At 42.6% G+C, this 14,022-nt stretch overlaps 1 protein-coding gene across 4 annotated transcripts in view; it reads right to left on the reverse strand.

Annotated features, from left to right (window-relative positions):
- The window catches only part of NBEA (neurobeachin), a 1,081,445-nt gene that overhangs the window by 549,613 nt on the left and 517,810 nt on the right, over nucleotides 1-14,022 (reverse strand). For all 4 annotated transcript variants that reach the window (XM_075337333.1, XM_075337330.1, XM_075337331.1 and 1 more), the window contains one exon: nucleotides 494-929. In XM_075337333.1, the coding sequence (XP_075193448.1) occupies nucleotides 494-929 (436 nt within the window). The remainder of the gene's footprint in view (nucleotides 1-493; nucleotides 930-14,022) is intronic.

The raw sequence follows: 14,022 nt of genomic DNA on the forward strand, positions 1-14,022 counted from the left end.
CTCAGATGAGACAGCAAAAACCTGCTGACAGATTCCCTTTAAATCTAATGCACTGATGAGAACCAGTGAATTTTTTTTTTTTCTTATGCAAAAAAAAAAAAAATCCCCCAAAAACGTAGAAGTCGGAATCAGGCTAAGTTTGCATTTTCACTCCTGGTTCTCAATTTAGTGTCTTCTCACTAAATCTCCATATGTGGGGGGGGTAATAAGGTGCTGCCCGGTTTCAGCAGGTGACCTTCCATTTACACTGTTTAGCCGATGACGCAATCATTCCGATGTAGAACAAATCACATCAGTCTTTCATCACTGTGAAATAATAAACTGCAATTATCAGGGAAACTGGGCATTAACTACAGCAGTGTGTCTGAGCAGATGTGTATATACGAAAACCAACATGAAATTCTCAGCAAATTACACAGCGATATACAGTATACTGGGAATATACATTATGAGGATGACGAAGAGAGAGAGTGGAGTTAATATGAAGCCATACCTGTCAAATGAATGGAACTGCATGGGAAGAATGACCTGGGCTTCCCTTTTGAGTGCAGGGTCTGGGTAAGGTACTGGGTCGGGCCCGGCCTCGGCCATCTCAAATGGAGCTGCCACTAGACTTTTCAGAATTTCTTTCACATTGATTCCTTTGCTTTGGCTGATGCTAGATATGGAGGGAGCTGGTTTTAGCAGATCACTAGGACTGTCTGTTAAACTCTCCTGCGACTTCTTCACATCGGATGACAACGTGGACAATAGTTCACCCATGACGTCTGGGCTTGTGCTACTGTCTAGATCAGTTCCATTGAGTATGCTGCTTATGTGCTCTTCTCCAATGCCCGAGTCCGTGTGGGGAATAGAGCTTTCTAAATGCAGTTCTTCAATGGGTGTGGGGGTTTCTTTATCCTTGAGATCGGGAAACAGAGCTGGTGTATCTAAAGCAAGAAGACAAAAAAATATTAGGTTCAATCTCAAGATGCAGTAAACCTCTGACCCCTGCCTGCTGTAATGATGCATCTCTACCCTTTAAGTCAATCTTCACCTTTTATCATTTCATCATTTTTCGATCAAATTCAAATTAATGTCTTAAAGGGAATCTGTCAGCAGGTTTTTGCCACCTAATCTGAGAGCAGAATAATGTAGAGACAGAGACCCAGATTCAAGCTGTGAGCCAAATACACTGCTCATATACCATTGGAACTCCAACTCAGTTAGATTTGTTTTACAAGCGCTTGGGAAATCATTGCAGAACACACACTTTGTGGTGTACTGTAAGTTTGTGCTTTATTACATCATGTGACCATTTTGTATAGTATCCCAAACAAAGAAATACCACCACAGAACTATGCACCAATAAGAGCAGCAGAAGTGTGTATGGAAATGTGAAACTTCCGCGCCCATCATTGTTAGCTGAGCCCTCTGGCATCATTCAGTTATAAGACAAGATGGTTTCTAGAAGAACAAAATGGATTGTATTTTCTCACACAGAGATGTGTCACTTACTGACCTGTTTGCAGCCATTTTGATAAAGTCAATGTTTTCTCTGCTGCAGATCTAGCAGTTATATAGAGCTCATGAATATGCTGGACTATCTGGCACACACCAAGTAGTCCTGCAATGATAATCTACTGCTGATTAAACAGAGATTTTAATCAAAACTACACTAAGCTGCCCAGTAAGAGACACATCACTGGAATCAGGATCTCTGCCCCTACGTTATGCTGCTCTCAGATTAGGTGGCAAAAACCTGGTGATAGAGTTCCTTTAATATATTATTAAACTGGATGGGGGTCTAATTTACTGATTCAGAACATTAAACAGTCTGCATTACCACTAAAAGATTATATTCTGCCTTTACACGCTGCAATATCGGTACGGATATCGCTAGCGAGCGTACCAGCCCCCCTCAGTTGTGCGTCACGGGCAAATCGCTGCCCGTGGCGCACAACCTCGCTTACCCCCGTCACACGGACTTACCTTCCCTGGACGTCGCTCTGGCCGGTGATCCGCCTCCTTTCTAAGGGGGCAGTTCGTGCGGCGTCACAGCGACGTCACACGGCAGCCGTCAAATAGCAGAGGAGGGGCGGAGATGCAAGGCCGGAACATGCCGCCCACCTCCTTCCTTGCTCATTGCTGGCGGACGCAGGTAAGGAGATGTTCGTCGTTCCTGCGGTGTCACACATAGCGATGTGCTGCTGCATGAATAACGAACAACATCGTACCTGCAGCAGCAACGATATTAAGGAAATGAACGGCGTGTCAACGAGCAACGATTTTTCACGTTTTTGCGCTAGTTGATTGTCACTCATTGGTGTCACACGCTGCGATGTGGCACCGGATATGCGTCACTAACGACGTGACCCCGACAATATATCGTTAGCGATGTCGTATCGTGTAAAGCACCCTTTAGAGCAGACCTGGGCAAAGGGCGGCCCGCGGGCCACATCCGGCCCGCCTGCTCTCTGTGACCGGCCCGCCCGTCTTCAGCCGGTGCAGTGGAGCCGGGCTGCAGCGTGCCGAGCAAGGAGAGATCCTGTGCAGGTCCGCACAGTCAGTGCAGGCAGCGGAACGCAGGAGTCTTTCCTCTGTTCCCTGCCGGCACTAATTGTCAGTGACACACGCGCGCGCTCTGACGTTGTCAGTACTGCACTGCGTGTGTCATTTCAAAAGTTCCCGCCCGCCGGGCAGGAGAAGAAGCAGCACAGCAGAGGAATAATTCATCCTGCACTGTAGGACCTGCGATGATGTCACGCCCATGTGACTGTGCGGGAGGAGACACAGGATGCCGGGGAGAAAGCAAGATACTGAATCCTGAAGGAGATGTGGACACATGATGACTGGTAATGAGAAAAGAGGGGACATGAGGGGGAGGGGGGCTGCAGGGTGAGTGCATATGTGGGAAGATGGAGTTGCAGGGTGAGTGCATATGTGGGAAGATGGAGCTGCAGGGTGAGGGGCATATGTGGGAACATGGAGCTGCAGGGTGAGTGGCATATGTTTGAAGATGGAGTTGCAGGGTGAGTGCATATGTGGGAAGATGGAGTTGCAGGGTGAGTGGCATATGAGAGCTGCAGACTGACAGAAGGATGTGAAGGGGTGCAGAGTGTTTGAGAGGGGTAAGTTGGGGTACAGGCAGGGTGAAATATGTGGGCAGGGTGTGTGACATATGGGGGTGTAGTGTGTGTGATATGGGGGTGCAGGCTGTATGGGGAGCAGGGTGTGTGACATATGGGGGTGTAGTATATTACAGGTGTGCTATATGGAGGTGTAGTATATTACAGGTGTACTATATGGAGGTGTAGTATAATACAGGTGTACTATATGGAGGCGTAGTATATTACAGGTGTGCTATATGGAGGTGTAGTATATTACAGGTGTGCTATATGGAGGTGTAGTATATTACAGGTGTGCTATATGGAGGTGTAGTATATTACAGGTGTGCTATATGGAGGTGTAGTATATTACAGGTGTGCTATCTGGAGGTGTAGTATATTACAGGTGTAGTATATGGGGTGTAGTGATGTAGTATATTACAGGTGTATATAGGGGTGTAGTGATGTAGTATATTACAGGTGTACTATATGGAGTTGTAGTATATTACAGGTGTGCTATATGGGGGTGTACTATATTACAGGTGTAGTATATGGGGTGTAGTGATGTAGTATATTACAGGTGTACTATGTGGAGTTGTAGTATATTACAGGTGTAGTATATGGGGTGTAGTGATGTAGTATATTACAGGTGTACTATGTGGAGTTGTAGTATATTACAGGTGTGCTATATGGAGGTGTACTATATTACAGGTGTAGTATATGGGGTGTAGTGATGTAGTATATTACAGGTGTGCTATATGGAGGTGTAGTATATTACAGGTGTACTATATGGGGGTGTACTATATTACAGGTGTAGTATATGGGGTGTAGTGATGTAGTATATTACAGGTGTAGTATATAGGGGTGTAATGATGTAGTATATCGGAGGTGTATTATATAGTGGTGTAGTATAATACAGGTGTATATGGGGGTGTAGTATATTACAGGTATATGGAGGGAGTGTAGTATAATACAGGTGTATATGGGGGGTGTAGTATAATACAGGTGTAGTATATAGGGGTGTACTGGTGTAGTTTATTACAGGTGTAGTATATGGAGGGGGTGTAGTGATGTAATATATTGGGTAGAACTGAGGTAATTATATTAGTCCGGCCCTCTAAACCAAACCCAATTTCTCATGCGGCCCCATGGGAAAATTAATTGCCCACCCCTGCTTTAGAGCTTACAATGGACTTCAATGTATATGGTTGATGTACAACATCCACCTGCAGAAATCTCTCTGCCTGAGTGTGTAAAGTACCACGGATCCACATGAAGTTTATTCCTATTCAATTTATGTAATCTGCTTTGGGCTAATGTGCCAACAGAATCCACAAAAATATAAAGCTCAGCATACATTTTACTTTGTGTGACGAAGGAGTTGTGGAAACCCCATCTATATGCATAAGACAATGGCCCTGATTCATCAAGGTTGGTTGTTTTTTTCACGCTGATCCTGATGAGAAGTGTTGAAGTCAGATGCTTCTGATCTATGCGTCTGACAAGTGTTGTGTGCCTCACCACACGTCTTACTCCAGTTGATAACTGGAGTAACAGTTCTGTTGTAACAAACACCACAGCTCGTCCCAACCTAGCTCCATCCATTTTGGCAGAACTTGTCGAAACAAGCGTGAAAACTCTAAGGGTATGTGCGCACGTTGCTTTTTACCTGCTTTTTACCTGCTTTTTTGCTGCTTTTTCTTCTGCGCTGTTTAATGCCAAAATGGATGTGTTCTTCTATTCAAGCAAAGTCTATGGGAATTTGGGTTTCTTGTTCACACTATGTTGTTCAAAATGCTGCCTTTTTGTGTCAGAACTTTGGTCAAAAACTCAGCTTTGCAGTGCAAAACCCAAATGGCAAAAACAATTGACATGTTGCTTCTTTGAAAAGCTGAGTTTTTGACCAAAGTTCTGCCACAAAAAGGCAGCATTTTGAACAACATAGTGTGAACAAGAAACCCAAATTCCCATAGACTTTGCTTGAATAGAAGAACACATCCATTTTGGCATTAAACAGCGCAGAAGAAAAAGCAGCAAAAAAGCAGGTAAAAAGCAACGTGCGCACATACCCTAAAAGTTGGAAAAATTTTTGCGCAACTCACATGTTAAATTTTTGCGTATTTTCAATGCGATTTACGCCAGAATAAGTGACTTTTTTTGTAACTTTTATATTGTATTTGTAAATATGTCATTCTTCAAGCCAAACCATTAACCATTTCCTGATCATTCATAATTTTTTTTACATAGGTGTTAAAAATGGTGTATTAAATGACAAGAACATTATGCAAATTGCCCATCGGCGGTGATAGCTGTCCCTTTCTACGCCAATGACGCCTATGGAAGAATTAAAATCACTAAATCAAGAAAAAACTAAAAACAAAAACAAAGCTCCAGAGGCTATTAACAAATCTAAAAACTGGAAAAAATAAAAAAAAATAATATAAAGTAAATGCTCTACAATATCAGCACAACCATGGCCTTTAAGGTTAGGGTGGTGAGAGGTCAGAAGTGTGCCATCTGCTCACACAAAGCGCTGAGTAGAGGTGGACAAGTTGATGGACAAGGTCTCTGGGCGACATCAGTTTGAGGATATTGAGCGGAGGGTCCACACCCAGAGGAGTCCCAGAGGAGCGAGGCGATAGATGTAAATCTATTCACATACACCAAAGCTCGGAGATTAGTCTGTTACATCAGAGCAAGCTGCAGATGTAACAAAATACAACATATCCAATGACAAAATTACCAAACCTAACCGCAAGCCCCGGGGGCAAGAAAAGACCAATAAATAGCTAAGCACAGACGGGAGATGTCACATACCATTCACTCACAAAACAATTCAAAGAAAAAAATTGGTTACAATGTTTTTTATTTGCACATGGGATATAGTTTTACATTATTTTCTATTGATTTTTGGTAATTTTTATGGAAAGTGTCAATAATGCTGGAGGTAAGTACATGCATAGTCATTTATGTATAAGCTACAGATAAAGGTGTGGGCAGCACAGATTATATACACACCCAGCATATACCTGCGCCAGACACTTTCCTCCCTCTTAGGTCTTGTGCCAACATGGCATTTTTTTCATGCATTTTTCCTTGCTTTTTTTAAATCAATAAAAGTAAGGAAAAAGTATCCCAGCAAAGTCTATGAGAATCCTGACTTGCAGTGCACACGCTGCTTTTTTTTCTTGCAGGTTTTGTTGCTGAAAAAAGAAGCAGCATGTCAATTGTTTCTGCATTTATTTCCTGTGTTCCTATAATCCCCTGCAATGCTTTATCACTACAGGAGATTATATTTCAGCACTTTGTCTCATACACCGTGCATACAGCATGGTGTGTGAAGCTCTCTGTAGCTCAGTAACCCGGGGTCATCATGGTGACAACCCAGGGTTACTATGGCAGCGATCGGGTCCCTGTGATTGCATTCCAGGGACCCAACCGCCAGGGAGAGGTAAGCTATACCTCTCCCTGCCTTCTGAATGCTGCTGGAAGCGGCACGGGCACCGTTCCGAGCAGAGGGAGCCGGGTCCCAGCTATAACATCAGCCGCAGACTCTGTGGTGACCGCGGGGGCACAGTGCCTGAACCACCGCCATCACCATGATTATAAAACGCACAAAAAAACATGGGAAAACGCAATAAAAAAAAGTGCACATTTTTTCAGATGCTTTTTTCCTGCCAAAATATGAGTTTTTATGTGCAGATTTTCTGCACATAAAAACGCAATGTGGGCACATAGCCTAAGGCCTCATTCACACAGGAACGGACATATCATTGGTGCAACCCCAAGAAGCTGTGGGGCCAATTTGTACCTGCAAAGCAGATGCAATTTTGCATTTTTATGAGCTCCTGGGCTGCAAAGGGCCCATATACTGATCTTGCATAGGGGCCCATATACTGTTCTTGCATAGGGGCCCATATACTGTGTTTGCATAGAGGCCCATATACTGTTCTTGCATAGGGGCCCATATACTGTGTTTGCATAGAGGCCCATATACTGTTCTTGCATAGGGGCCCATATACTGTGTTTGCATAGGGGCCCATATACTGTGTTTGCATAGGGGCCCATATACTGTGTTTGCATAGGGGCCCATATACTGTGTTTGCATAGAGGCCCATATACTGTTCTTGCATAGGGGCCCATATACTGTGCTTGCATAGAGGCCCATATACTGTTCTTGCATAGGGGCCCATATACTGTTCTTGCATAGGGGCCCATATACTGTGTTTGCATAGAGGCCCATATACTGTTCTTGCATAGGGCTCTATATACTGTTCTTGCATAGGGGCCCATATACTGTTCTTGCATAGGGGCCCATATACTGTTCCTGCATAGGGCCCTATATACTGTTCTTGCATAGGGCCCTATATACTGTTCTTGCATAGGGGCCCATATACTGTGTTTGCATAGGGGCCCATATACTGTGCTTGCATAGAGGCCCATATACTGTGCTTGCATAGGGGCCCATATACTGTGCTTGCATAGAGGCCCATATACTGTTCTTGCATAGGGGCCCATATACTGTGTTTGCATAGAGGCCCTATATACTGTTCTTGCATAGGGCTCTATATACTGTTCTTGCATAGGGGCCCATATACTGTTCTTGCATAGGGGCCCTATATACTGTTCCTGCATAGGGCCCTATATACTGTTCTTGCATAGGGCCCTATATACTGTTCTTGCATAGGGGCCCATATACTGTTCTTGCATAGGGCCCTATATACTGTTCTTGCATAGGGCCCTATATACTGTTCTTGCATAGGGGCCCATATACTGTTCTTGCATAGGGGCCCATATACTGTTCTTGCATAGGGGCCCATATACTGTTCTTGCATAGGGGCCCATATACTGTTCTTGCATAGGGGCCCATATACTGTTCTTGCATAGGGGCCCATATACTGTTCTTGCATAGGGGCCCATATACTGTTCTTGCACAGGGGCCCCTTTCTGTTTGTGTCTACCAGTACATTGCAGTTTTCCCCAAATGAGAAAAAGGACCAACAGTGATCAGAGTGTGGTCAGGGTGTCATCAATTTCTCTCATATGTGGTTGCTGCAGAGCACTGCAGATCAGTCCCATTCTGCAATGTCTACATAAAGCAATTAATGGTTGGGGTAATGCAGTGTGTCCCCCACCCACTATAGATGTAATATTACTAAGGATAGGTCATCAACATCATAAGGCAGGAAAACCTCTTTAATGGTGTGGTAAGTCTGTAAAACTTATTTAATGAATTTGGTAACTTCGCCATGTCACCTTTCCTAGACATTTTAGAAAAGTGATGAGAAGGGAGTGAATAAATGCTAACAAACAGGACAAATCTGGCGAGCAGAATTATAGGGTTTAGTTTGTCAAATGGGGTCACGTGGGTCTTTCTGCATTTATGACACCTCAGGGGCGCTGCACATGCAACACGTTGTCTAAATTTGGATTCCAAAAATCAAATAGCGCAAACATTGGTTTTTGACCATGGATGGGGTATCACGGTGTTCGGCAGAAATTGCATAACAAGTTATGAGGTCCGTTTTCTGCTATTATCCATTATTAAAATTACAAATTTGGGGCTAAAATAACATTTTAGAGGAAGAAAACATAAAATGGGGTCACGTGTGGGGGGCTTCTATGGTTTAGGTACATCAGGGGCTCTACAAACGAGACATGCTACCTGCAGTAAATATTTTTAAGCCAAATTTGCTTTCCAACATTCAAATATTGCTCCTTTCTTTCTGAGCTCTCCAGTTTGTCCAAATGTTTCGACTACATGTGGAGTATCACTGTGCTCATAAAAAGTGTGTATCAAACTGTGGGGTTCACTTTTTGGCGTTACCTCTTGTAAAAGTGAGAAACTTGGTCCTAATGCAACAATTTTGTGAATAAAATGAAAATGTTCAATATGACAACCTAATTTAAACAAATTCTGTGAAGTACTTGTGTGTTCAAAGTACTCACTATGCCCCTAGATAAAATCCTTGAGGAATCTAATTTCCAAAATCGGGGTCACTTGTTGGGGTTTCTGCTGTTTAGGTACCTTAGGGGCCCTGCACATGCAACACGGTGCACGCATTCTATTTCTGCCAAACTTTCTTTCCAAAGTTGAAATATTGCTCCTTCCCTTCCGAGCCTGTCTTTGTGTCCAAACAAAGTTTTCTCACCACATGTGGGGTATCAGCGCACTCAGAACAAACTGGGTAACACATCTGGGGTCCATTTTGTCGTGGTATTCCTTCTAAAAGTGAAAAAATTAGGGCTAAAGCAACATTTCTAGTTAAAATTTAGGGTTTTTTTTATTCCACTTTGCATTAATTCCTGTGAAAGACCTGAAGGTTTAATACACTTCTTGGATGTAGTTTTGAGCAGTGATGGGTGCAGTTTTTAGAATGGTGTCACTTTTGGGTATTTTCTGTCACCTAGGCCCCTCAAAGTCACTTCAAAGGTGATGTGGGCTCTAAAAATTAGTTTTGTAAATTTTGTTAGAAAAATTAGAAATTGCGGATAAACTTTTAACCCTTCCAACTGCCTATAAAAAAAATTGTTTCAAAAATTGAGCTGATGTAAAGTAGACATGTGGAAATGTTGTTTATTAACTATTTTATATGACATAATTCTCTGGTTTAAGGGCATAAAAATTAAAAGTTTTAAATTTTTGACACATTTCTGATTTTTTCATGGATAAAAAATATCATCTTACCACTAACATGATGTACAATATGTCATGAATAAACATTATCAAGATCACTGGGATCCGTTGAAGCGTTTCAGAGTTATTACCCGCATAAAGTGCCACTGGTCAGATTTCTAAAATTTGGTCTGGTCATTATGGTAAAAATTGGCTCTGACACTAAGGGGGTTAAATCTTGCAAGGGGTCGTGGCTCACAGGGTAAATAGCCTAAAAACAAGTCCCCAGAGAAAATCTGCAATAAATAAAAAGGCCCATATCTCTGGAACAGTATGGCGGATTAAAAAAGAAAAAATAATAATTAAAAATAAATTACAAAAACAGTCATACTCCAAATGGCAATGGAATTATATAAGAAAAAACTGGCCACCTTTGACCTGGTGACAGGTCCTCTGTGTGATGACATGGAATCTCATGGGTTAAAGTTTCTTAAAATTCAGCCAGACAGCATGATAGATTGTCTATAGACGGGGGAGAAGTCCCTCATTGTTTTTACAAGACTCTTGTTGACTCAATGTAATTGTGTTGGCCACTGAAAGCCAGACGTATTGTTCTCCAGACTTTTTCAGTAACCATTGCATTGTAGTTGTGTATTGCTAATGTGATTACCTTAGTAGCCATTGTCGAGTCTGTGACTTGCAGACTCCATGTAGATATCCTCAGTCTTTCTATGCACATCATTTAAATGAACATTATCCATGCAGCTTGAAATTCATCCAATGGGAGAAGCAATCTTGTCCAACCAATCCGATGAGGACGCAGTGAATCCAAAGGGAGAGCTGAGGCTATAAAAGGGGATTTCTTTAAGTCACCATGTTTTGTTGTGGTTGTGGATGGATTGCTGATGGATCCAGTCTAAGCTCTTTGGAGCTGACTAGAGGATCAGGATATCTTATGGCTTCAATCTAGGGACTCCGGTTCCGGTTGGAGACCATATCCACAGCCTAGGGATTTCGACTCCGGCTGCCAGGATTGTAACATCATACCAGGACTACCTAAGGAGGACACTCAGGTTGGGACAGTTCAGTCACCTGGTACAGACTTTGCAGACCTCAGCCAGCTTCCTAAACCTGGCGTTATTCCAGTCACGGTGGGTGCCCGCCGAAAGCGGGGTGCTGCTGGATTGGAGTAAGTAGCCCTGGAACCTGTGAGGCATGGACATTCTAAATCCCTGGTGAGCCAGCGGAAGGGTGAGACTCTGTTGCCTGTTACATTTGTGTGTTTTGCTGGTTATGTGCCGTTAATTGTTTGGGGATCCAACAAAGTCTAATTATTGTGGTTCCCTCACCCTGTGTTATCTGAGTAGTGTTACGCCCACGGTTAAGGAGGCCGGCGTTCAGTTGGGATGAGCCCTGAGCCACGCTGTCTTTCTAAAGGCGGCGGGTTTTAGTGGACGAGAGCATTCACTGAGCCCCGTGTCTCCACAATCTCTGCAAATGCATTTCTGGGACTAATAACAAAGAAATGGCATTATGCATTGTTCTAAGAAACTATGCTCCAGAACTGTTATTTTACAAGAATTTATTAACAGTTAGGTCAGGAAAGTGGACAGATCCTTTTCAAAAAATTCTTCAGAGGTTTTAATATATGATTAGTAGTAGGCAATTGTACAGTGTCTTGGAAAAGTATTCACACCCCGTGAACTTTTCCACATTTTTTTTCACGTTACACCCACAAAAGTAAATATACTTTATTAGGATTTTATGTGATATACCAACACAAAGTAGCAAGGATTTGTGAATGTGTAAAGGACATGGTACAGGGTTTTCTAAATATTTTACAAATATAAATTTTATAATTGTGATGTGCATTTGTAGCGTTTTGCATTTAGCCCAAAAAGTTTTACTTTGGCCTCATCTGACCAGGACACAGTCTTCCACATGAGCTGTGGATCTCTGCAGCTCCTTCAGAGTGGCCATGGACCTCTTTGGCTGCTTATCTTATTAGTCCCCTCATTGCTTAGGATGTCACTTTAGGTGGACGGTGGACAGCCATGTCTTGATAGGTTTGCAGTTGTGCCATACTCCTTTCATTTTTGAATGATGGATTGAACAGTGCTTCATGAGATATTCAGAACTTGAATTTTATTTTATTTTTTATAACCTAACCCGGCTTTACTTTTCTCCACAACTTTATCCCTGACCTGTCTGGTGAGTTCCTTGGTTTGATCCATAATGTTCTGAAACAAACCTCTGAGGCCTTCACACAACAGCTGTAGTTATCCATTGAAGTGTTCCAGAGTTATTACTGCATAAAGTGCCACTGGTCAGATTTCTAAAAATTGGTCTGGCCATTAAGGTAAAAATTGTTTTTGTCACTAAGGGGGTTAAATCTCACAAGGGGTTATGGCTCACAGGGTAATAGAGTAACTTAAACACAAGACCTCAGGGAATACTGTGAGCCTTGTCCCTAGGTCTGCAGTTTTGCCATACTCCTTTCATTATTGGATGATGGATTGAACAATGCTCCATGAGATGGTCAGAGCTTCAACTAAATTTTTTTTTTAACCTAACCCTGCTTAACTTCTTTCCACAACTTTATCCCTGACCTGTCTGGTGTGTTCCTTGGTTTGATTCATAATATTCTCAAACAAACCTCAGAACAGATGTACTTATACTGAGAATTAATTATACACAGGCGGACCCAATTAACTAAATTAGTTGAATTCTGGAGGCAATTGGTCACTCGGAATTTTATTTAGGAGCATCAGACTACAGGGGGCTGAATACAAATGCATGTGACAATTTTCAGATTATATTTTTAAAATATATTGAAACCCATGTATCATTTCTTTTAAACCTCACAAATACTTGGTACTTTGTGTTGTTATATCACAAAATTCCAATAAAATGCATTTAATTTTATGGGTGGAATGTAAAAAAAAATGTAGAAAAGTTCATGGGGTATGAATACTTCTTCAAGGCAGTATATTTGTCAAATAAATGTGACAAAATCATAATGGTTACAGTTCTATAAACCATACTCAAACAGCCCGACAAGTAAAAGGAGTTTTCCAATCAGTGTAAAAAGGGAACATTGCAGCAGCGGTAGAAATAAATCCTGCACCACTCAAACCATCTGTGTTACCTTGAACGGTAAATCCACGTGTGAGGAAGGCAGCTCTCAGTTCAGAGAAGGTCCGGTCAGAGCGTGCTGGTCGGAAAAGTAGGAAGTCCAAATCCATCCATAGAAGAAGAAAGAAGACCGACCGCAGCAGCTTCAGTGCCGGAAAAACTTTATTGTAGTTGCAGGTGCATTAAAAAATCAGCAGTACGGGACCGAGATGCAGGTTTCCTGGTGGACCCGTGTGGAAGCCTGATTTGCAGGCGAAACGGCCGTCGTCCTCAGGTGAGGGATCCTGCATCTCGGTCCCGTACTGCTGATTTTTTAATGCACCTGCAACTACAATAAAGTTTTTCCGGCAGTGAAGCTGCTGCGGTCGGTCTTCTTTCTTCTTCTATGGATAAAAAAGGAACATTGCATTGTACAGGAGACAAATGAAGCACTGTAAAACTAAAGCTCCGAAGCTTCAGAAGGTGAAAATGCAACATTGATGTAAGAGTCCAGACAAGCGTTGGGGAGCGTCTTCCCACAGGGCAGAGCCATCAGCATCGAGAGTGAAAATGGAGCGGAACCACAGTGTGCAGAGAAAGAGATGGAGAGTGCAAGCACTTTGTGCGGCATTAGTTTTACAGCGCGATGAACGTGGACACAAACTAAAAAGACAGAGAGGCTCTGGGGAGACGCTGGGGCCTGACATGTTAGGTTTTTATTTTTTTAAAACCTTTCAACCTCTGATAGAATTGCAATCTGTGGAGAGAGTGGATCTATTTATCCATTTGAGAGGTTAGAAAAGGGCTTTTACGTTCGCTCAGGCACAATTCACATTGAGCGGTGTAATCTACAATTGTGTACAGGTGGTCGGCAACATAGGCAATGAGATCTAAACTATAAAATCTTGAAAAAAGAACCCTCACCAGTACAACATTTAACTGAATAAAAAACACCCATGGTGGATTTTTCAATTAAATTATTTTAAAACACTTAAAAAAGTGTAAGTAAAGAATATCTTAAAGCACATCCGGCCCTCTAGCTGTTCTAGTCCAGCCCGTGGATCAAGACAGCCAAAGAGCTGAAAATAATGGACCATGGGCCACACCATGCCCTCCTCCACTGCCTGGCCGGTGTTGCTGCCCACCGCCCAATGTCACCGTTATCTGCTCCTTTTCCACCAATCAGCGTCAGACAGGAGAAGCAAT

The sequence above is a fragment of the Anomaloglossus baeobatrachus genome, chromosome 2 (assembly GCF_048569485.1).
Source record: "Anomaloglossus baeobatrachus isolate aAnoBae1 chromosome 2, aAnoBae1.hap1, whole genome shotgun sequence".
Taxonomy (NCBI): domain Eukaryota; kingdom Metazoa; phylum Chordata; class Amphibia; order Anura; family Aromobatidae; genus Anomaloglossus; species Anomaloglossus baeobatrachus.